Raw genomic sequence first — 23,191 nt, 5'->3', positions numbered from 1 at the left:
TTATGGCCAAGAAATAATTTGGAAAGAAAATAGCCCTTTTTCTTCTTGCATCCCATTTATGCTGAGTTCTTACCATGGGTTGGTATTTTCACTGGTCCAAAGTTTGTACAGTTCAAGTTTTGATGTAATTAATAGATCAACAACTGAATATAGAAAATGGAATGGATGGATGAGGATCTGAGCCATTATATCTCTGCAGTCCATGCTAGGCTTTCTCTATTGTCTATGAAATAAAACATTGTCTTAGGATTCACCTTACCAGAAGATATTGTAAATTGCCTTTAGGTAATAGTGGCAGAGAAAATAAAACAAAATCAATCAAAATTAATTTATCTGCTCCTCTTCATTTCTCTACAGTCGAAATACATCTTAAATGAACAAATCCAACAACTTGGAATGAGAAAATAGAGTCATATTATGTTAAAAAAAAAAAGGAGCATACAGCTTGAGAGTGAATATAAAGTAAGGGGAAAGGGAGGGAGAGTCTTACAGCTTGCTTCCATCCCACCTGTGCTTCTCATGCACATACCTATGTGAATACCACAAGCCTGTTTTAGTCCTGACATGTGGGCTCCATCTCCTTCTGCTCCACCTGCTCTGTTTCCCCAGGCACCTGGTTCCTCTCCCAGGAAGTCTTGTAGCACACAAGCTGTGGAAATAACCATTCAAGACAATATTTTGCTATTTGAGAATTCTTGAAACTGATTTAGGAAAATGGGGATGGGATGAAGGATACTCTAAGGTTACTATCTGCAAATTATGCATTTGATGTTTTGGTTTTTTGTTTTTTTTTCTAATACGTAATCCTTTTCTCTGTGCATGTCATGGGATCCTTCTTCAAGGCACCCATAGTCCAAAAATATTTTTTCATCATGAATGTTGAATTTCAATACAGACCAATCTAAACACAACTTTAAAAGCTGTATAATCAGAATCTAAATTTTAGTATGTGTTGTGGAAAATTGTTGTGTGTTTTATTGAACAATAGGACAACTAAATAAAGGTGGTACAGATTACTGAAAATTCTGGAGGTCACATCAACAGTCCAATTATTTCACCAACCAGTTTCTTTCAGTCTTTCTATCCTGCCACCTTCAGTATGTTGATGTTAGCTTAGCTTGTCCCCTTGTGGCCATGGATCCATCTCTTTACACATCCCCAGGAAATAAATCTTCATAAAGAGTTCTATGAGAGCATTTATAATTGCTGCGGGTTTGTCCTTAGCCTTATGTAATTTTTTAAAAAAGGATTATATATCTTATTGCTCAATATTGAGTTTTCCTAAAAAAAAGTACATAATTATCAATAGCCAAATAAGACATAGAGAAGATGCTTTATCGCTTATAATAGGCAAATAATACAAATTCTTTCCTACTTATCTAAGGAATATTTTGGTTAATTCAATTTTCCAAAGTTATGTTTTCCTCCTAGAATAATTCTAAATGGCAATTCTAGTAATTGATTGTCTTAAAAGATGAATGTCATCTCTAAGTCTTACATTTTATTACCATGTCAATACTGTTTATTTATTTAACCAGTAATTCATTCACACAGTAATGCAGTGATTTATTTACTCAATTAAACAAGCAATAACATAGTGGAGAAGCAACAGGGTCTAATGTTTAAATTCATGAATTGTGCTGCAAAACTGCCTGTGTTTGAATCCACTCCTTGGTATATCATTCATTCAATCTCATTGGGCTCAAGTTTTCTATCTGGAAAAAGGGATTAAATGCAAATGCCTCATAGAGTTATCATTTTTATATGAGTTCACATACCCAAAATTTTTAGAAGAGTCTATGGCTCCTAATAATCACTAAATAATTATTCAATGAAAATAAGCAAATAAATATATACTACTGAAGGCAAAGATGTACTATTGAACTGTTTTTATATGATTAAAAAGCACAGGCATCACAAGCAAAAATAGATAAGTGGGGCTACATCGAACTAAAAAGCTTCTGCACAGCAAAGAAAACAATCAACAGAGCAAAAAGGTAAACTTATGGAACGGGAGGAAATATTTGCAAGCCATATATCCAAAATATATATGGAACTCATACAACTCAATAGCAAAGATAAATAATCATCTGATTAAAAATGGGCAAAACACTTGAATAATATTTTTTTCAAAGCAGTCATAAAAATGACCACAGATATTTGAAAAAATGTTCAACATCACTGATTATCAGGATAATGTAAGCCAAAATGAGATATTACCTCATACCTGGTAGGATGGCCATTATGAAAAAGCAAACCAACCAGCAAATAACAAATGTTGATGAGGGGTGTGGAGAAATTAAAATTTGTATATATTATTATTGGGAATGTATAATAGTTCAACCTTTATGGAAAAGAGTGTGGAGTTTCCTCCAAAAAATTTAAAAAGGAACTATCATATGATCCAACAATCCCACTTTTGGGTATAAATCCCTAAAAAAATGAAATCAAGATCTCAAAGAGATACCTGTACCACCATGTTCATTGCAGCATCATTCACAATAACTAATGTCCATCAGTGGATGAATGGATAAAGAAAATGTAGTTTAGACATTCAATGGAATATTAATCCACCTTTAAAAAACATAAATCCTGCCATATGTGACAACATATGTGGATCTTGAGTTTCCTAAAGGATTTCGTTATGCTACTGAAATAAACCAGTCAGAGAAAAACTAACACTACATAAATCAATTTACATGAGGAATCTAAAGTAGTTAACCTTATAAAAACAGATGGAATTCTGGTTGCCAGGGGCTAGGGAGGGAGGAGATGGAAATGGGGAGATGTTGGTCATTGGTATATAGGGTATACAGTTTCCTTTTTATTTGTCTTTGAAAAAATTATTTATTAAATTTATTGGGATGACATTGTTCAATATGAACATAAAGTTTCCAGATGAGGGTTTCTATGTTACAAGATCTGTATATTGTACCCTGTGCCCACCACCCAAAGATATACAGTTTTGATCATGCAAGATGAAAAAGTCCTAGAGACCTACTCTACAGCCATGTGCATATAATGACAATATAGGACTATACACTTAAAACTCAACGAGGGTGGATTTCATGTTATGAAAAAAATAATCAGCTCAATCAATTAAAACCCAGAGAAATTGGGTTTGTTTGAGGTGCTTATATCCTACAATGCAACTATTGTCTGATGACCTGCATTTTCCATTTTCAACTTCTATTCCTAATAGGACAAATCCTAAAGTTTTGGCTATGTGCTGCCCTGCCTGCTCTCCAATCTGACTGGAACAATATTTCATCGGACAAAATTACTTTAAATTGTATTACTATATCAATTAGGACCCCTTTTCTGTGCAAATGACAACAAAGTGATGCAAACTGACTTTTGCAAAACTGGGCTTTATTGACTCATAAAATGGAAAGACCCAGAAGTAGTATTTTAGGCACAGTTTCATCCAGAAGCTTAAATTATTTGGAATCATTCGTTTTGGTTCTGCTTTTCTCTCCATTGGCTGTTTTCTGAGGCTCCTGGCCATCCCCCACTCACACCTTTCTCTCTGGCAGCTCTCCTATTCTGAAAGCACGCATGCTTCTTTCCTAGCTCATCTGTATTGTCTAAAATATAGATATATAGCATATTAGCATAAAATGTCATTGCTGAATAGTCCATTGGGTTCAATAAAACTCAACAGACCATTTAGCCCTATCCGTAGAGCCCTCAAGTAAACATTGACTTGGTTCCTCTTATACGCAGATCCCTGGCTCAATGGACTCTATCTGAATATTTGACAGAAACAGTATCATTATATTTAGTTGCTAGATTTGGTCACATATTCATTCCTGACCAGCCACTTTGGCCGTAGAATTTGATGTATTACTTGGCTGACCATAAATCACTCTGAACCTTTGGAGGCCGGAGTGGAACAATATATTTTTATACTTTATATTGTTTAAGCAAAGTGAAGACTTGTTAGATTTTAATAATCCTTTTAAAATCTTTCATTTCCTGTCTCCCAATTCTGCTTGCAGTGATGGGCTTTCATTTCACTCTCAGCATTCCAGAGGAGTAGACTTTCTGTTCAGGCTCCTCTATCCATATGTATGCAGTTATGAATCCTGAGTTGTGTGCCAAAAATAAAAGAATATGAGTCAAAGGTATATACCAAGAATAAATTATAAAAATTCTTATTACTAAGGGTAACAAGAATAATGTGTTCTATCTTTAGAATAATATGTTTTCTAAGGAAAGACAAACCCTCCACTTCAAAAAGATGGATACATGAAAGTAAATGCTAGATAGTTAAAAATAAGGCACTGAATTTCAACATATGAATATTCATTTTTCCTTGTGTATCTGTCATCTACCTATAAGGTCTATTTTAATTTATCGAATGTGTTTTCTTTATTTGGGGGATCATCATTTAACTTTCATTTTTTTAAAAGAATCTATATATATTAGTAGTATTGCTGCCTAATTAAGTTGGCCTTAGTTGTGCAAAGCATATCCTATGGCTGTGTGAGAAGCGTGATTTTAGTTCAGCACACAGGAACTTCATGAATCAATCTGACCTTCTTCTTGCACCCCCTGCAAATCTACTCTCTGTTTATTCAATACAGAGTCTTCTTGAAAAGGAAAACAAAAATTCAAAGAGAAGAGGCATTATGTAAGAGCTCCGTTCTTCCCTGGAGGGCTTTGTCATTTAAAAAGTAATTTGGGAGAAACTCCATAATTAAGCAAACAAAAGAAGATAAATGTTTCCTCACTAAGATAATTGTCATGACCACAAATTTGCACGAATAATATATTTGGCATTAATTTGACTGTCCCCCAGAGAATTCAGTCAAATAAATATTTCTCATTTTTAGAGTAGCCATATGAATGTCATGACAAATGCCTCATTCAAATTTAGAAATAAACGTGTGGAGTAAATGGAGCCAACTGGGTATAAATCTAATAGGCTATGTCCTTAGTGCACACAGACATGTCTAGCTCTGTGTTCTTATCTATGAACTCAGTCTAACCCTCAAGTTCTAATATTTGCTCAAATACAAGAAAACAATCACTTTCTGAATTAAAGATGATATAATCACTTATGATTTAGAACTCAGTTCTCCACCTTCCTCTGCTGATTCTAGACCAATACCTACGTTCAAGGATCAGCATGGCCCCATTGGGGAAATCCAATTACATACTATTTTGGAAGGAAGAGAATTATTAGCAGTCCTGGGGAATCCATGAGCAGTGGCCAGGCTGGAGATAAAATATAAACATGAGTAAGACAATTTTGACATGGGGGATCTTTCCTGTGACTCTGGATTGAATGATTTGACAAAGACACTTGAAGCAAACCAAAGGAAACCACTCATAATAAACCACTAATAAACTGAATGTCTCCGGGAAGTCTCAAGAAAATAATGGCTTACAGTGAATCATATGGATACTGCTATTAAGGGCAAGTGACACCCTCTGGATCAGGGGTGGGCAAACTTTTTGACTCGAGGGCCACAATGGGTTCTTAAACTGGACCGGAGGGCCGGAACAAAAGCATGGATGGAGTGTTTGTGTGAACTAATATAAATTCAAAGTAAACATCATTACATAAAAGGGTACGGTCTTTTTTTTCAATAGTTTTATTCATTTCAAACGGGCCTGATCCAGCCCACGGCCCGTAGTTTGCCCACGGCTGCTCTGGATCCATCCTCAGATTCTGCTAATCATCTCTTTGACTCAGAACAGCGACAGGACTTTCCAGTTAAGCCAAATGGAGACTTGAACCTAGTAATTTGTCTAGAATTAATGAAGAGAGAGGAGGTCAGAACTTGACAAATGTCTTCCTGTATGGTATTTGCCGTGAAGTAGGGAATTCCAGTGTTGAGGCAAGGAGGCTGCTCTTCTCTAGCAAGTGCATCCGAGACCCTCATGATAGTCCAGAGGGACAAGGGCAACATGAGTGTCCAACCTTCTCAAGCACAGTCACCACAGGTCTCTCTGTCACAGGTCTCAGGGTTCCACTTCCCTACGCAGCTGGACTCCAGTAGAGACAGAAGGGCACAGTCACCACAGGTCTCTCTGTCACAGGTCTCAGGGTTCCACTTCCCTATGCAGCTGGACTCCAATAGAGACAGAAGGGAGACAGTATATTCCAGGGCACCTTGTTCCAACTATTTTCTATCCCAATCTTTTACAGGCAAAAGCCTTAGCAGTTAGGATTTTAAACAATCTGGGTATACCACCGTTCCATTCTCCCTATCCATGGAGTTCTTGTTATCATAGGGCAATTGATTGATGCAAACCCAGAATCCCATCATCCTAAGGATCTGCATCCCAGGAACACTTTGGGATCAACCCATGGGTTTTCTTTGCCTTTCCTCAGAAAGCAAAACAAAACAACCCCTCAGAGAAGAGTCGGAATATGTTGTTATTTCATTTTTCCCCCCAGGAAATACTGAAAGCTGTGACTAGACAGACAACCAGGCAAATGTGCTACCAATAAGCCACCTCTGGGGGCAACTAGTTCTTGATCCTTCTGGGAGGCCTGGGAGCCTGGGTAAAGCATCCACTTGGGATTGTACTACAGGCTAGATGAGGGGCCAACTTCCAGTGGCCACTGTTTGAAGATTATTTGCACTTTTCCTGGTATGAGCCTACTCAGAGCTGCACCCCAACCAGAGAAAGGACAGAGAGAAACATTTGCAGGTGCTGGCAGTGGAGATAAGGCCAGTGTTCACGGACAGGGTAAGGCCCGAGAGGGTGATGCCAGGATACTCCACCAGAGTTCAGCATTCGGGTTTTCTGGTTTTGATGCCAAACTTCTAGTAGTTTCATGACATGAGATTCACAGCTTTTCCTATCTCTCTCTGTTATTTTTTAATTTTCTGAAACACCTTGTATAAAACATGGATTCTCAAGTTTTTAGAAGATCTAGGATTCTGTCAGTTATTATGTTACAAAGAAAGGGAGGGACCTTGTAGATGTCCTTGCACTTCTTTTGACCTGAATTTCTTTGTTTTTGAAATGAGAAGGTGGGATCTGATAAAGAATTGCTAACTCAAATGCATATAGAGGTGAGACAAAGAAGCCCCAGTAATGCTCTAAATAGTCAAAACCAGAGTTATACAAGCGTGGACTGAGATGTGAAACTGTTAGTGTAAAGTGTGTGGACTCGTCCTACCAAGCTTCTGGGAGTAGCTGAGGTGGGTGGAGACTATAGTGAATTGTCAGTTGTTTAAGGGGTTAAAAAAGGTGGCTGACATTTGGGAATGTTGGTTAACTGTGGTTTTTAAGTGAAGCAAGCATTATCCAGAATTGGACTTAAGAAAATGCATTATCCCAAAGCATCAGCTTATCACCTTTGGATTAAAAGAACTCTGTTGTGCTTTTCAATCATGAATTAAAATGATTTTAACTTTGTCATCTTTGATTTTACCTTAAATATCACTCAGTTCTCAAACCCTGACCTGGTGAGAATGTCTAGTTCCTGTGATACAAAAGCATGTCTTCTATACTATAATCTTCAAACAAAACCTAAAAACAAACAAACAAAAACCCACCTTTTAAATAAAATCTTCCAATTTGTATACTGTGCATATAAAATAATTTCCCCCTCATTACTTACCTGTCCGCTTTCTGAACAATGCCAACTCTGCTCAAAGGATTGTTTTAGGACAGCTTTCAGAATGGCCCTTGGAATGCTATTGCTTTATGTCATCCCAACCATCTTTTTTAAAATCCTTTTCACTCCATTAGAAAGCATCAATTTTGAAAGGATGCAATTGTGACAGGAGTCATGTATTATGCATAACCCACTAATAACTATAATAAATCCTTTTATTTCCCAGAGAAATGTATTGAAAAATTAACTGTGTATGTCAATTTGAAAACTATTTTGAAGACTATTTATGTTAAATGATACATTTACTAAAAAAGCATTGATGACATTTCCCCCTTGATTTTTAAAATATCACAACCATAACTGCTTGGCAAAAGTTTTGCCACAGTGTCACTTCTCTCTGAAATAGTAAATTTTTTTATAACTTGGTTTGCCCTAAAACTGAAGGAAATGGCAAAAGGAAATAAAAACATTTGGGACATTTCCTTATACATGATGAGTATAAGGAAGAATGGACAAAGGAAGGAGATTGATAAATAGCTTTGCTATTCTTTAAAAAAGCAGTATTTTCATTCAACATTTATTTTTATGAGCCAAAGTGAGTTTCTCTCTTCAGAATTATTTCACGAGTCAGATATAAGTCCCACCTACCTTAGCATTCAGGGTTAGTTACAACTAGCAAATCTTGAATTTTATTACTTTATAAACCATCCACATAACACCCAATAAATCATTTGCTATTTGATGAAAGCGTAATATGCAAATTGATTGAACGGCAGAACGACTGGCTGCTATGATGTGCACTGACCACCAGGGGGAAGACGCTCAATGCAGGAGCTGCTCCCTGGTGATCAGTGTGTTCCCACAGGTGGAGCACCACTCAGCCAGAAGCCAGGCTCAAGGCTGGCAAGCACAGCAGAGGTGGCAGGAGCCTCTCCCACCTCTGCTACAGGCAGGTGGTAAGGAGTGAGGGGTCTCAGACTGCAAGAGCCCTAGACTGTGAGAGCCCTGGATTGTGAGAGGGATGTCTGACTGCCAGCTGAGGCCTGATTCCCCCCTAAGCCAGCAGGTAGACATCCCCCAATGGGTCCCAGGTGCAAGAGGGCTCAGGCCGGGCTGAGGGCCTCTAGTAATCTTATAATATGCCCGAAAGATAGAAAGTAAGTAAATTTAAGGAATGCTTTGTATTTATGTAATTTAGGATAAAATTTTAAATCTAACCGATTGGTAACATTCATATATTGGATTTAGCAATTTTAAGTAAAGTTTTTGTTTGAGTCAATTAATGGATGTTTTGAAATAGAATATATAGATTCATTCTTCAGCTTCACTTATATTTTTCAAATATGGTTAAATCCATTTTTAAACTAGGGATGGAAACTTGTTTTCTCCCCAGGTAGTCAGTCCAAAGGCAGCCCCTTCACAGAGCAATCCCCTTTCTGTCTCAGGGTATATCTTTATAAATGTTCCTTCATGCCTATTTACCGAGTGCTAGCTATTACTTAAGCTGGTGGTTATAAAAACATATTGATGTTATTTTTATAAACCACTGTCAGTTAAATATTAGTCAGAAGGAAAATAAAGTCTTTCTAAAATTTTAGCAGAGATCAGTGGATAAGAAAATTAGTTGCATTCCCCTGGCATTTCTCCAAACAGAGAAAAGAATTCGTAGTTCCTGGAGCACAAATGTCATTTAATATGAAGCAGCACAGACAGTAACTATGGCTCTGCATGTCCTGGTGGAAAATGGTAGAAGAGACTAGTGCTATGATAGTTCTTGCCCACAAGAGGCTAATATTCTCAAGGCTATCTAACAATACAAGAGCATGTTCATACTTCTCAGAAAACCGGGTGTTATTTCTGCAGTCATGGTCATAAGCAATCCTGTCTGGTTTGAATGAAAGGTTTCAAAGATTTTAACTCTTCTATTTGATGAAGACTTTCTACTCTGTTGTGATGCATTCACAGACTGTGGACTGGAAATAAATGGCCACCCAAATGTTACTTAAAACCGGTGGCCTACTACAGAATTGCAGATCATTTTTAAAATCATTCCAGTGTTTGCCAACAAATGATATATTGGATGAACTGTTATGACTTGTATATTGTTGAGTTCATAAAATACAAAACAAAACTTTACATCTCAAAATTAGGTAAATAAATGAAAACATATTTAGAATTTTTCAAGGAACTAATGTGATATAGAATGTGTCAGAAGCATTATTTTCCTTCAGATGTGTGTGTGTGTGTGTGTGTGTGTGTGTGTGTGTAACATTACCTCGTATAGCCACACAGAAGTAACCTGGGAGAAGAGGCCAATGCTGCAGACCAATTAATAAGAGTCTCAGGAGACCGGGAACTGGATTATTTTCTTGAGGAAACTATGAGTGTGTAGACAAATACTACCTGCCCTTGCATCAGAAGAGCAGTTTCCTGCACCAATTCTTTTTAAGGTTTTGGAAATCCTTCTTACCATTCATCCTTATGAGGTGCAAGCTTAAGGGAAACCAATGGCCCTTTCACTGTGTTTAAGAAGTGTCAGTTCTACTGTAACTTGTGTAAGTAGTGTCTGTTTCGGTGCTGGCCTTGGAGAACCCTGATAAAGCACTTTCTTCTAGATGGTCTATTGGGCTTATTAAGGCCATCAGTTTATATGCTCTCCCATGCAAAATATCACATCCTGATATTTGACCATATGTGTGCTTAACCTTCCTTTGCAGAAGCTGAACTTTCCCATATGTTGATTTTTTCTCAGAAAGAAAGAAAAAAAACACACGTGTGGGCCCCCATTGGGGAGGTAGCATTACTCAGCAAGCGGTGCTTCAGAGCCTCAAAGTGTGAAGAAGGCAGTTTGCCAAGCTAGTAGGATGTGGTGGATGGTTGAAAGTATGTGTGTGTGTGTGTCTGTGTAGGGAAAACAAATGGATTTTTTGAGGAAAATCTACAACCATAGCCTGGTAGGATTAGGGAAGCTGTGTAGAGTCTCAGTAGCTACCTGTCTTGGTCCCTTGGTGAGGGGACACAGTACCTGAGCGTTCCTCTGCCACAGACCACGGGATCCAGGACTGCACAGTCATAACCTCAGCCCTGAGCTTTGAGCAAATGTTCAATCCCATAGCCCCAGGCACCGCACAGGAAACCACTGGGTTCAAAAATCAAAGACACAGTATGTATGAGAGTTTAATTTCAGTCACAGACATACTGGCCACTGGATTATGGGAGGAATGAGGACATGAACAAAAGGTGTGAACCCCATGCCCCTTCATCTTCTCCCTGGGATTTCCTTCCTGAGTTTCCCGGACCCATCTCCATCCCCATTCAAGGACCACTTGTCTAGCAAAATTTCAGAAGCCTGCCACGTACAAGGCCAGGTAACAAAATATGTGTCATGGGAAACTGACCTGGACAAAGAGGAGGAAGAGGTTAGACATACTTGAGTGGATGGATTTAGCAAAGACCCAATTGCCATCCTATCTTCAAACTGCACTTGAGGAATGCAGTAATTTTCCTGAAGATAATTTTCAACTTCATCACTGTTTCATTGAAAGATGTTATCGGTTTTTTTTATAAAGATGTATTTCAGGATGTGAAAAAGGAAATTACCAACCAATCCTAAAGATTTCAACATTACACCATCATTTCCCATCGTTGGCCATTTTTTTTTTTCCAGACTCTCCTCCCTCCCCCATTGGTGACCAGCATCCTTTGCCATCTCCCCAGCAGTACCACCACTCTTTGGCATTTCTGCTTCTGTGCAGTTGGAGCATTTATTCCTCAACTCCTCTGCCCCCGGCCTCTCAATCCCTGAACTGGCAGGACAGTCACACGTGGGTCACAGGAATCCGAGGGGCCTTCTGCCCTGGGTCCTCTTACAAGTACTCCCGTGGGCAGACACACTCGCGCGGGTTCTGAGACGCTCCTCCGGGTCGCGCCCCATCCATCAGCGCAGGAAGCTCTTTTCTGGAGCCTGGAGCTCCTCTCGCCGGCGCAGGCTTCTGGGGGAGTCGGCTCTGCGGGTGCGCAGTCTCTCTGCCCCTCTGTTCTCTCGCTCTAGCTCTCCACTGCATCCTGCCTGCCTGCCTACCCACCTGTCATTAAAAGGAAGGGCACACACACACACACACACACACACACACACACACACACACACACACACACCACTTGCTGACTTTTCTGCGCCTTCAAGGACTTGCAGAAGATGCCTGGAATCAAGGAATCGAAATCTTGGTAGAAGGAGCCTGGGAGGTTGCTTCTGGGGAGCGTGGATCCCCTTAGACTTGGGGTTCACCTCATTATCCTTCGACACCCTCTCCAAAAGCGTCGCTGAGGGGAAGTGAGGGCTGCGCAGCGGCGAGCACCCAGCACATCTGCGCGCGTTTTTGTGGGTGGCCCACCACCTCCGCAGCAGCAGCAGCAGGTGCTGAGCCGCGGGCCTGGCTCTGAGAGGCCTCCGGGCCCCTCTAGCGGCCCCTTCCTCTCTCCTGTGGCTTTGGAGGTGACCCCATCTCTCCACTTCCCACCTTGGTTCTTTCTATGCCATCCCCTCATCGCCACCATCCCCATCCTGGCTTGATCCGGCGGCTGAGCCGGAGGCGCGTGGTCTGGGGCTGAGCACCCCTGGGTGCCGGGTTCGTGGGCCTGTGCGTGGCCCGGTCCGGCAGCCAGCGGGTGTGCGCTGCTCAGCCCGCAGCTGCAGGGAGGCGAGCGGGAGCCCGGTGGGGGAGCCGGGCGGCTGAGCCGGGAGGGACCCCCTCCCCCCCGCCCCCGCACGTCCGAACACTCCCGCGACTCCGTCCTCTGTGGCCACCCTGTTTACAGCTCTTTCCTATTCATTTGTTTGCATTTTAGGAGCCAGGGCTTTTCCGGGCTGTCTCCCAGGCAACCCCCCCCCCCCCGCCGCCCCCCAACCCGAGTTTAACTCCCTGCGCGAGAGCGAGTCCCTGTTGGGTGGGTAGGAGGTAATCTGTGTGTGCCTTGGGGGTGTTCAATTCCTGGGGACGGTGGAGGCAGATAGAGAGAAGCCCGAGTCTTCGCATGAACAGTTTGGTGCGGGCGACCTCCGCACCCAGCCAGGAGATAAACCGGGAAACTTTTCCGGCCAACGTGGCGGCCGAGCGCCCCGCCAGCTTTCCCAGCCCAAGACCCGAGTCCGGGTCAAAGCCGTCACCCCCGAGGAATGTAAGGGGCGGGAGAGAGAGCGACTGCAACTTCCGACCCTTAAAAAGTGAAAAATGAACCCCCAAAGGGGATTTTCACCTGGCGGCCCCTCCCCCTCGCTCGCCTTTTATCCGGCGCTAGGATGCAGCTGGGATTTGCTGGCTGCCTGCTGGCCCCCTTGGCCCGGGTGGCGAGTGACGGATCCCAGTCTGGTCCTCCTCCCCGCCCCCCTCTTCCCTCCCCCAAGGATCCCTGAGGGTGTGCTGTCCTTGCCGCCGCCCCATTCCGCCATGCACCAGCCCGGGGGGCGCCAGCCGAGCTGCTCCGTTTCACCCCGGCCCGGGGCTGCCTGGAGGGTCGCGCAGCCCACGGCGATGACTAACGCTCCCACTTGGTAACTCTGCCATCTTCCTGCTCCTTCCCCGCCCTCCCTTCCCCGCCCCCTGACACCCCCGGGCCCCTCCGCCACCCTCCAGCCCCCCTCCCTGACGCCCACCACTCTCTCCTCCCGCAAGATCACAGAGCTGGTGCGCAGCCGGCGAGCCGATGACAGACCCTTTCCTCCTGCCTCCAATGCCTCAGCGGAAGATCCCCAAGGGCTGGACAGAGGAGGGCTGCCGGTCGTCCTCCCGGCGGGCGAGGCTGCCCCAACCTGCTGCTCGTGGTGGATGAGTCGGGGGACTGAGCACCCCCTCCACCGCCGCCGCCGCCGCCGCCGCCGCCACCACCTTCGCTGCCGTCGGTCCCCGGCCCCCGGCTCCGGGCGCTTCGGGCTCTCCGCCTGCGCCCACCGCCCGTGCCCTCCAGACAGCTGCGGCGGTGGCGATGATGCAAAGGAGGAGGGCGCTGCCGCCGGCGGCGCGGATGGTGGCGAGTGGCGCCCGGGTGTGATGCCAGCGTCATGGTGGGGATGCTGGCTTCGCAGCGGTGACGGCGAGAGCGAGCCAGGGCGGAGGACGCACGGATCCGGATTTTCTGCTGTGTGGGCTCGGCTCTCGTCCTGCCCCTCTCTCGCCCCCCCTTCATTGGGTCCTGGCTTTGCATATTTCACATCTCTCGACTCTGTCCTCTCCCCACCACTGGACGTCTTCCCGTCTCTAAATGGAATTAGTGGAGCTCGGAGCCTCTGGTGTAACGAACAGACATGATCTATGGACGCAGTGTGCTTCACAGTGAGTACCGCTCCCGCCGCGCGGGTCCCTCCCCGGTGGCCGCTGCTCCCGAGAACCCGCAGTCCCCGCGCGTGTGGGGCAGGTGTAAACTTTCTGTATTGCAGCAGAATACCACGGGGCGTGGGGGCAGCGCAATCAGTGGTAGCCGGCTATCAGCGTCCGCCAGGGAAAGCAGCCTTTCTGTGCGCAGGATCATCCGGGGGTGCGGATGGCTAGTAGTTTGGGGATGCGCACGTGCGGCAGCGGCTGGGGAGTGGGCCCCAGGGAAGGCGCAGGAGCAGACAGTTTGCGGGATGGGAGGGAACATTCCTCCTTCTGGGGCTTCAGGAGCTCAGGGGGCCCACATTCCCCCAGTACATAGTTTAGGGCACATCTGAACGCAGCAGTGGAGCGGAGGGCAGAGGACCCTCAACTCTGGCCGGTGGACCGCTAGTGTGGTTTTAGGAGTGTGTGGTTTTAGGAGTGTGTGGTTTTAGGAGTGTGTGGTTTTAGGAGTGTGTGATCTGCACGCAATGATAGGAGAGAAATTGGAGGAAAACAGCAGCAGAAGTCATCAAGTGAGTAGCAAGATGAGAAACGTGTGCTGGAAATTTCACATTATGAAGCAAGGATTAGAGAGTTAATCCCAGGCCACGCAGTTGAAAGGCCGGTTTGGCTGCTATGTTACCAATAGTACCTGTTCCACAATGTGACTCCATCAAAACAGGAGAAACAGAGTAAACAGAACACCAAACATATGTCTTGATATTGATGGCTGTATACCCGTGTGCTTGTGTGTGTACAGAACCCTGGCAAGTTAAAATAAGGTTTGTTCTATTTAAACACACACGATAACAACAACTAATGTTTTAGAATTGATGAGCCGGGTACAGTACAGTCATATAATTGATGCAATTCTCAAATACTAAAATCAAGGCCCAGACACTTTTTTTCTTGGAGAAATCTTTAAGCATAAGATTTATAAGCTCCTGTAGTGAGTTAGGCGTAGGAAATCGTTGTGAATTCTATCCTCCCTTTCCCAAACTCATGTTAAGTGGAAACGTTAGGGAGCTGTACCCCTAATGGAACTTAGAGCTTTCAGTTAATTGAGCAGCAAAATGAAAATAAAGTAGGAGAGGAAAAAGCAGGAATGATGAAGACTAGATTAGTTTAACACATTTCTAGTTTTAGCTTTTGTTGAAATGGTGAGTGAATCAAGAATGATAGATGTGAACAGAAAGTTCAGGTTATAAGGGTCCTTAAGTGACAGATCAGAGTCTCTGAGACTGAAAAGCTGACTCAACAATATGCTTATAAATAATCACCTTTGTGAAATTAATAATCTATCTCTAGAAAATCTTGAATATTAAAGCAAAATTATGTTAGAAGAGATGAATTTTATAGCTTAGAGAATGCTGAGGATGGGCTTACTTGGTAGTACAGCACCTTTTTTATAAGGAACGTTTTTATAGTCCTGCTTAATGCTTCCAATCCACCTTAATTTATTTTTCTCTGTTCCCCTCCCCCTTCCACCATAGGAAGGTGTTTATTTCTAAAACACAATAGCATTGGCAGTGTTAGCATCAGTCCTGGGGTCCCATTGCTTCTCACCCTTTCACCTGCTGCCAAGCTCTCTCCCTGTAGAAGAGGCCCTACCACAGCCCCTTATGAAGCACAGCTTTGAAGCAGGGTGGGTCTGATATCCTTCTGGAATGGGACATTAGTAGGTTATTAATAATACTGCCTCTGAGTGTTGGAGCAGGCATTTGCCTGAGGAGCTTGGGTCGCATCCATTCTTAACTGGCATTTACTTCCTGAAGGGATTCCTAACTTTTCCTGATTTGTGCAATTTGAGTCAGTGTGTGCAAGTTCTGAGTCAACTTGGAATAGTTAACAACAATAAAGTTAATCTGATTTGATATTTTATTGTTAAATGATGTTGTGTTGGTACAGATCTCAATCATTTGGGTGTATATTAATATGATCTCTTTCTAATTTTCCTTTTCTGTTTCAGTTGTAGCAAGTTTAATCATCCTCCATTTGTCTGCGGCAACCAAAAAAGGAACAGGTACGTTTCTTTGGAAAACTGGGTGAGAGGCCTCTACTTATTTACATTTCCCCATCTCCCCCATATTCTTAATATTCCAGGATATATGACCATTTGTTAGTGTTTATAATGGATTGGTTTTCACTAAGACCACATTTAGAAATTAATTTGCTAATGGATATTATAAGAATGTGTTTTCTATTTTTAGCTCTATAGAAATTTGGATGACGGCTCTTTTAAAAAATTTTTTTTTACAGAGAAGCAAGCCACCTCAGAAGCACAGAAGTCAGTGCAGTGTGGAACTTGGACAAAACATGCGGAGGGAGGTGTCTTTACCTCTCCCAACTACCCCAGCAAGTACCCCCCTGACCGAGAATGCATCTACATCATAGAAGGTGAGGAGCATATGGACAGTGTGCATGGACACATTACAGAAATTGGCTTTGGAGCCCCTGCGCATGAACATCTCTCAGTTGATCAAATCACTAAAATCTGGAATTAAGCTAATTATTAAAATTGGTAGTAATAGGTTAAGAACAAGTAAATTCTGAGAATCACAAACACATCAACAACTTAATTGTCATTTGATTTAATTGATTTGGAATTCTAAATTAATAGAATGGATGCAAAGTTGGCCTAATATTACCTAATGTATCACAATTTGGGAAACTAGTATTTTATTAGTTTAACAAGTATGACAAAAACCTGTACATGTGTTATTTTCCTCTTATCTAATATGAAACACACACAAAAAACATGAATGTCAGAAATAAATCTCTAATCACATTTTCCAAACATTAGTCTGAACAGCAGTTGCCTTAGTTTGTACTAACAGGCAACATTATCATACTTTAACACCAAAGTCAAGACTCCACGTTGTGATGCCTCCTTTCATCATTTTTTTCCCCAGCTGGAAACATAAATAGTTCTGAAAAAGATATTTAATTCTCTTTGAACATTTTATTACCATTACCCGAGTAGAGATCTTCATATTCAGTATAATTTTTAGAAATATAGATGAACATTTTGTCTAGTGATTGGTTTTAATATGTGTCAGTAAGTAATAACCCAAAACTTGCAACCTCTTTCCCAACCCGACACAGACAGAGAGACAACAGAGCTTAATGAAAATATATGTATGCTCAGTATTTACTTATACCAGTAAACAAGGGACACATTTATTTGACTTATCTTTTAAAGAAAAAGCCTTTATATTTAACTGATTTCACTTTAGAAATGAGCCTTTTTCTTTCTGTAATTTTGGGGCCGCGTCTTTCCTCTCTTCTGGTTGTACTTGAGGCTGAACTTTCAGCAGAGATGCGCCTCTCTCAGAGGGAGGAAGAATGAGCTGGGCACACTGAGTTCTGGCATGGTTTCTTCCTCTTGTGGCTAATAGGAAAGGGGGTTGAAATATGGAAATTCTGGGTTAAAACTCGTTCTTTTTGTTAAGTTAACGTCACATATCTGTTATGTAGATATATGTTAGGAACTTTAAAATCACATAATAGATTAAAGCATTTAGTTCTAGGAAGTAGGTACGTTGGTTGTGCCTATTTTACAGATAAGTAAACTGAGGTTTAAATTCATGTAATTTGTGTTTTGAAGCAACAATATTTTAACTTTCAAATCATTAAAAATAATAAAATTAACTAGTTTTCTCATTTAAATAATTAATTCAGAAGCAAATCCTTGCATGTTAATGGGCTTTTATGTTTATCATTATTTAGAATTAAAAAGCATTTGATTTTTAACATTTGATTTTAATATCATGCGCATATTTGCATTCATTCCTAGTGACAGGAAGGACAAATCTTAAAGTTGGTCACAAGGATCTCCTGTTACTATTAGTCATATTTCTATAGCCTTTTTGAAATACTTCATACTAGTCATTTTTATTCATACATTTATTTAACAAATCTTTCCTGCAACAACTACCAAGAAACAGCCGTTCTTCTAGGTACAGTTTAGAGGGTGCCAAACAACACAGGCATGACCCTTGACTTGTGGAAGTTATTATATGGTCTAGGGCTATGCTACTTTCAGGAAAGTTCCCAACTAGCACAGCGTGTGGAATAGGGAAGGAAGAGAAGGCTACAGGGAGGAGGAGATCTTCAGGCTCCTTTTTGAAGAACACGTAGGAGACGATCATTCTCTCTATGGAATGAAGTTGAGGTAAGGTGTGCTCAGGACCCACATGTAGTGTCATCGGCTTCTGCAGTGGGTGAGGACAGGAAGCAGCAAGGAAGCTGTCTCAGATACAGGAGAACTTGGGATTCCCCAAGTTTCCCAAAGTTTGAATTATAGACAATGGAGGTACTGCTGAAATAATTTAGAGAATTAAAAAGATGAGATTTTGATGAGATGACTAAAGGAAAAAAAATGTTAACTTGAAACTTATTGTGAAAGAACAAGTAAACATGAATCATAGTAAAAGCCTCAACTACAGAAGTGATGTTGGTGATGGATCAAAGGAAGGAATGAGCTGTATTTAGGAAACTGAACCATGAATGACTGGCAATGGGAATGAGAGAATAGGGGACCCCAGGACCATCCTCAAGTTTTTGACTTGGTGACTTCTTAGATGTAATTGTTGTACCAGACAAGGACTATAGGTAGAGTGTGTGTGTGTGTGTGTGTGTGTGTGTTTAAATATATTTTATTGATTTTTTACAGAGAGGAAAGGAGAGAGATAGAGAGTTAGAAACATCGATGAGAGAGAAACATCGATCAGCTGCCTCCTGCACATCTCCCACTGGGGATGTGCCCGCAACCCAGGTACATACATGCCCTTGACCAGAATCAAACCTGGGACCTTTCAGTTCGCAGGCCGATGCTCTATCCACTGAGCCAAACTGGTTTCAGCGAGAGAGTGCGTTTAAAGGAAAAATAATGTGGTCAATTTTGGTGTTTATGAAGATATCTCATAAGAGATTGGATATATGGATCTTTGAGTGGAGGGTTCTGAGCTGAAAATATATATTTATAGGTCATGAATGTAGAAATTGTTGTTGAGGATATAGAGATTGCTGCTGAAGATACTGAATAAAAGCATCAAGAGAGTACTTGGAACACTGTTTTTCAATTCTTTAAAAAAATATAGATGCCTAGGTCTGTCCCCAGAAGTTTTGATTTAATTGGTTTTAGATAAAGCTGCAGGCATCATTATATTACAATAGCTCTCTGTTGGGACGACAGTGGCACCTAGAGCACTGGTCTCCAGGGAGAGGAAAGAAGACATAGAATTTCATAGAACAATGCGTAAGAGATGGGCAGAGTAAAGAAAAAGAGAAGTCAGAGGGATGGGCTGGAATTCAGGTATAAGATCAAAGCAGCTGAGTGGACTAAGTTTTAAGAAACAGGGAACAGCCAAAAAACCAGTTGCTATATCACAGAGGGGAAAAAAATCAGTTCAAAGCAAATGCTCCTACTGTGTGAGGTAGTTTAGAATCTGTTAGTCATTGAAGGGTGTGTATTCTCATGGACACAGTGGGGGGTGGAGCCAGCTCCCAGTGAATGGAGCCTTGAGGGTACTGATGTCCCCACCATGGAAATTAAGTTTCTTTTTTCCTTTGTCTTCTCTTCTTTTAATGGGGGAAATTGTCATCTTTACTGGTAATTCTGTAAAGGATTTCTGTTCTGTAGGAAGAGGTAAATTAAAAATACAAGACAAAGAGGGATAAAGAATTGGTCAAGTTTCTTTATTTTATTTTATTTTTCTTTATTGATTAAGGTATTACATATGTGTCCTTATCCCCCCATTGCTTCCCCCACCCATCTCCCCACTCATGCCCTTACCCCCCTGGTGTCTGTGTCCATTGGTTAGGCTTATATGCATGCATACAAGTCCTTTGGCTGATCTCTCCTCCTTCCCCCCACACTCCCCTACCTTCTCTCTGAGGTTTAATGGTCTGATAGATGCTTCTCTGTCTCTGGATCTGTTTTTATTCATCAGTTTACGTTGTTCATTATATTCCACAAATGAGTGAGATCATGTGATATTTATCTTTCTCTGACTGGCTTATTTCACTTAGCATAATGCTCTCCAGTTCTATCCATGCTGTTGCAAATGGTAGAAGATAAGTTGTGCCCAGCCAGCTTGGCTCAGTGATTGAATGTTGACCTATGAACCAGGAGGTCATGGTTTGATTCCAGATCTGAGCACCAGCCTGGGTTGCAGGCTTGATCCCCAGTGTGGGGTGTTCGCAAGGCAGCAGATCAATGATTCCCTCTCATCATTGATGTCTCTATTTCTATCTCCCTCTCCCTCTCCCGTCCTCTCTGAAATCAATAAAATATATTTTTTAAAAAGATAAGTTGTAATCAATGCAGGTGGAGTCTCAATCACGGAAGGAAAGGTCTTTTTTATGGATTTCAGGATGTCCTAAAACTCCCTCAAATTGGAGGCAATAGTCTATATAAATGTGTAGTATTTATCATAGTTCTCAACATGTCCAAAGAGGTTAAGACCTCTTGAAAAGGAAGCTATTTCAGATCAAAAATGGCTTATAGGGAGTTTGACTATGAAAGACAGCTGTGACTTGAGAGATTTGAAAGAAAAGAAAATGGAAATGGAAGTTTTTGGAGTTGGATCTAGAGAGTTCCACATGCTTTACATGCACTATAATTGTTAAAATTTTCATCTGCCACAAAACTATATGACACACTTATTTTTTTAAAGTTATGCTACTACTTTCTAAAATTCAATTAGTGGAATTTCAGATGTGTGTGTGTGTGTGTGTGTGTGTGTGTGTGTGTGTGTGTGTAGTTAACTTCAACATTCTGGACCAAAGAAAATGAGTTGTTCATATATGATGTGGTCTACCCAATACTGCATGATAGCATGTTTCCTGAAGGAACATTGAGAGGTTGATTCATCCATGTTGGACAGAAATTAAGCAACAATGAAAATGAAGGTACAAATAAATGCATTCATGTTAGATGACCATGTATTTCCTAATAGGGACAATACGTGGATTTATGTTGATTGGTAAGAGTTTTAGCTAAATTAGCTTCCCCTTTCTCTAAACATATTATTTATTTCTAAAAGAAATATCCTTTATTCTGACAGTTTGTTTCCTCATAAAACTGATACTGGATTATCAAGGAAGAGATAAACAGATACGTTCTATTGGCACTTTGATGCTACTACATGAATAGGCCGTTTCTTAAGCATTTGCTTTTTTGTTATTAGACTTCAGGGGCGAAAACGTGGTTTTCCAGGTAATTCCTTATAATATTTTCCAATTTGCAGATTTAAAAAAAGCATTGATATTTCCTCAAATCTGTTTTGGTAGATACTATATTTGTTGACCTATGTAATACACATTAGTAGTAGAGAGAACTCTTTTTTATTTTACTTGTAAATGTCCAAAGACTCAGAAACAATTTTAGAGGTTAAAAATCATCCACAAAACAGTCTTTTAACATGCATTGACCTTTCTCCAATTAAGCTTGAATTTTATCTTTGGAAAGCATCAAGATCACGTTTTTATTTTATAAGTCTCTAATTTCCAATTCATCATGTATCTCAAGTCTACATAAATTTTTTACATCCATGCATGCAAAGCTTTAATTTTTAAGCCATCAAGGGTGATATTCAATACATATCTAAGAACCAGTGTCGTGTGAACAGCAGTCATTCAGAATGATTTCTGGTCACGTGAGGAGCAGGCCTGGCTGAGCCAGGAGTTAACTTTCGAGTGTCTGGAGGGGCTTGGTCCCTGAAGAGGGCCAAGTGGCTGAGAAGCACTCAGAGGACTCACGTCAACAGCTGTTTACAAACTAAGAAAGATGTGTGTGGCTATTTCAACAACTGTTCTGGCTGTTCTGGGGTATCTTGGCTGAGTATCAGTCGAGAATGCCTGCATTTGGAATTGTGTGGATGTCACAAGGGAAGAATAAAAGGGAACTAGTAAATGCCCCCACTCGGAGGTTTCTAGAGCTGCCCTAGAAGCCTGTTCACTATGCCTTAGAGAGCTGTAAACACATTTATGAAGATTAGAAGCTCATGTACAAATCACCAACAAAGATTTTTTTTGAGAAGTCCTCACTGACAAGCACTGTGTGGAGTGCTGGGAAAAGGTCAATAGATATGGTCTTGTCTTTAGTGAGTAGGTTTAGAGAGATTTCCTTTAAACGAGATTTGCCTGTATAAACGGGAGTTAACAAATTGGAGGTATTTAAATACTCAAGAAAGTGGGAAAATACATTAAAGCCCACAGAGTGTGTTCTCTCAAAAAAAAAAAAAAAAAAAAAAAGGCTTGGCTGAAGAGAACTGAGCTCGGGTTGCACACAAAGTAAGGAGACATAGAAGTGAGGGCTGGAGAGTAACCTTAAGGATCCTATGTCTTGTTTTGATCAGTTTACTGGGAATGTTAAGAAGGTTACTGAGTAAGTTGGAACCTGAGTGATAAGGTAAGATTTGTATTCAAAGAAAGATTGTTCTTCATTGCCTTGTACACTCATGTGGATATTATCAGGGCCATCTGATTGGAACTATTTGAATTGTTGTATAACTCTGTGCCACACCGCCTCAAGTGGCACCTGACCTTAAAACTGGGTAGTGCAGAAAATATGGAAAACGTGACAGAAATCATTCTTTCTAAATCTGAGTTAGCAGCCTTTCACAAAAATACTATGATATTTTTTACTTCTGTGTTGGACATCAAAATGGTCATTTGATATCAGTATAATATTTTGTGTGATGTCTAAGGATAATCTCTTAGACTTCTTTATGGAACTATTACTTTCAAAGCTAAGGATAGCATGCTGGCTTTGTCTTTCCAAGTGTCTCATGCTCAAAGTTTGATAGATGTGCAGACAAAATCTGAAGTAGAATCAGAAAAATCAAATTAAAGGTTTCAGAGGGCCTTCTAGATATAATTTTTCTATTTTTCAGCGGCCCCAAGACAGTGCATTGAACTTTATTTTGATGAAAAGTACTCTATTGAACCATCTTGGGAGTGCAAATTTGATCATATTGAAGTTCGAGATGGACCTTTTGGGTTTTCTCCAATAATTGGACGTTTTTGTGGAAAACAAAATCCACCTACAATAAAATCCAGTGGAAGATTTCTGTGGATTAAATTTTTTACTGATGGCGAGCTGGAATCTATGGGATTTTCAGCTCGATACAATTTCACACCTGGTAAGTAAAATCTTTTTTCCTTATATCTTTTTCTTTCTTAGTTAAATATCTTCCTAGTACAAGAACTTTTGTAAGATAACTTTATAATTTTTCAAGGAATTTTGCAG

At 41.2% G+C, this 23,191-nt stretch overlaps 1 protein-coding gene across 2 annotated transcripts in view; it reads left to right on the top strand.

Moving 5' to 3' along the window:
• Nucleotides 1–13,255: 13,255 nt before the first annotated feature.
• NETO1 (neuropilin and tolloid like 1) overlaps nt 13,256–23,191 on the top strand; it is an 83,511-nt gene continuing 73,575 nt past the window's right edge. For both annotated transcript variants that reach the window (XM_081097457.1, XM_081097458.1), the window contains exons 1-4: nt 13,256–13,911; nt 15,905–15,958; nt 16,195–16,332; nt 22,836–23,084. In XM_081097457.1, the coding sequence (XP_080953583.1) occupies nt 13,884–13,911; nt 15,905–15,958; nt 16,195–16,332; nt 22,836–23,084 (469 nt within the window). In that variant the 5' untranslated portion in view covers nt 13,256–13,883. The remainder of the gene's footprint in view (nt 13,912–15,904; nt 15,959–16,194; nt 16,333–22,835; nt 23,085–23,191) is intronic.

This window comes from Myotis nattereri (genome assembly GCF_964212035.1).
Source record: "Myotis nattereri genome assembly, chromosome: 8".
Classification (NCBI taxonomy): Eukaryota; Metazoa; Chordata; class Mammalia; order Chiroptera; family Vespertilionidae; genus Myotis; species Myotis nattereri.
This window is presented reverse-complemented; position numbering and strand designations above follow the sequence as displayed.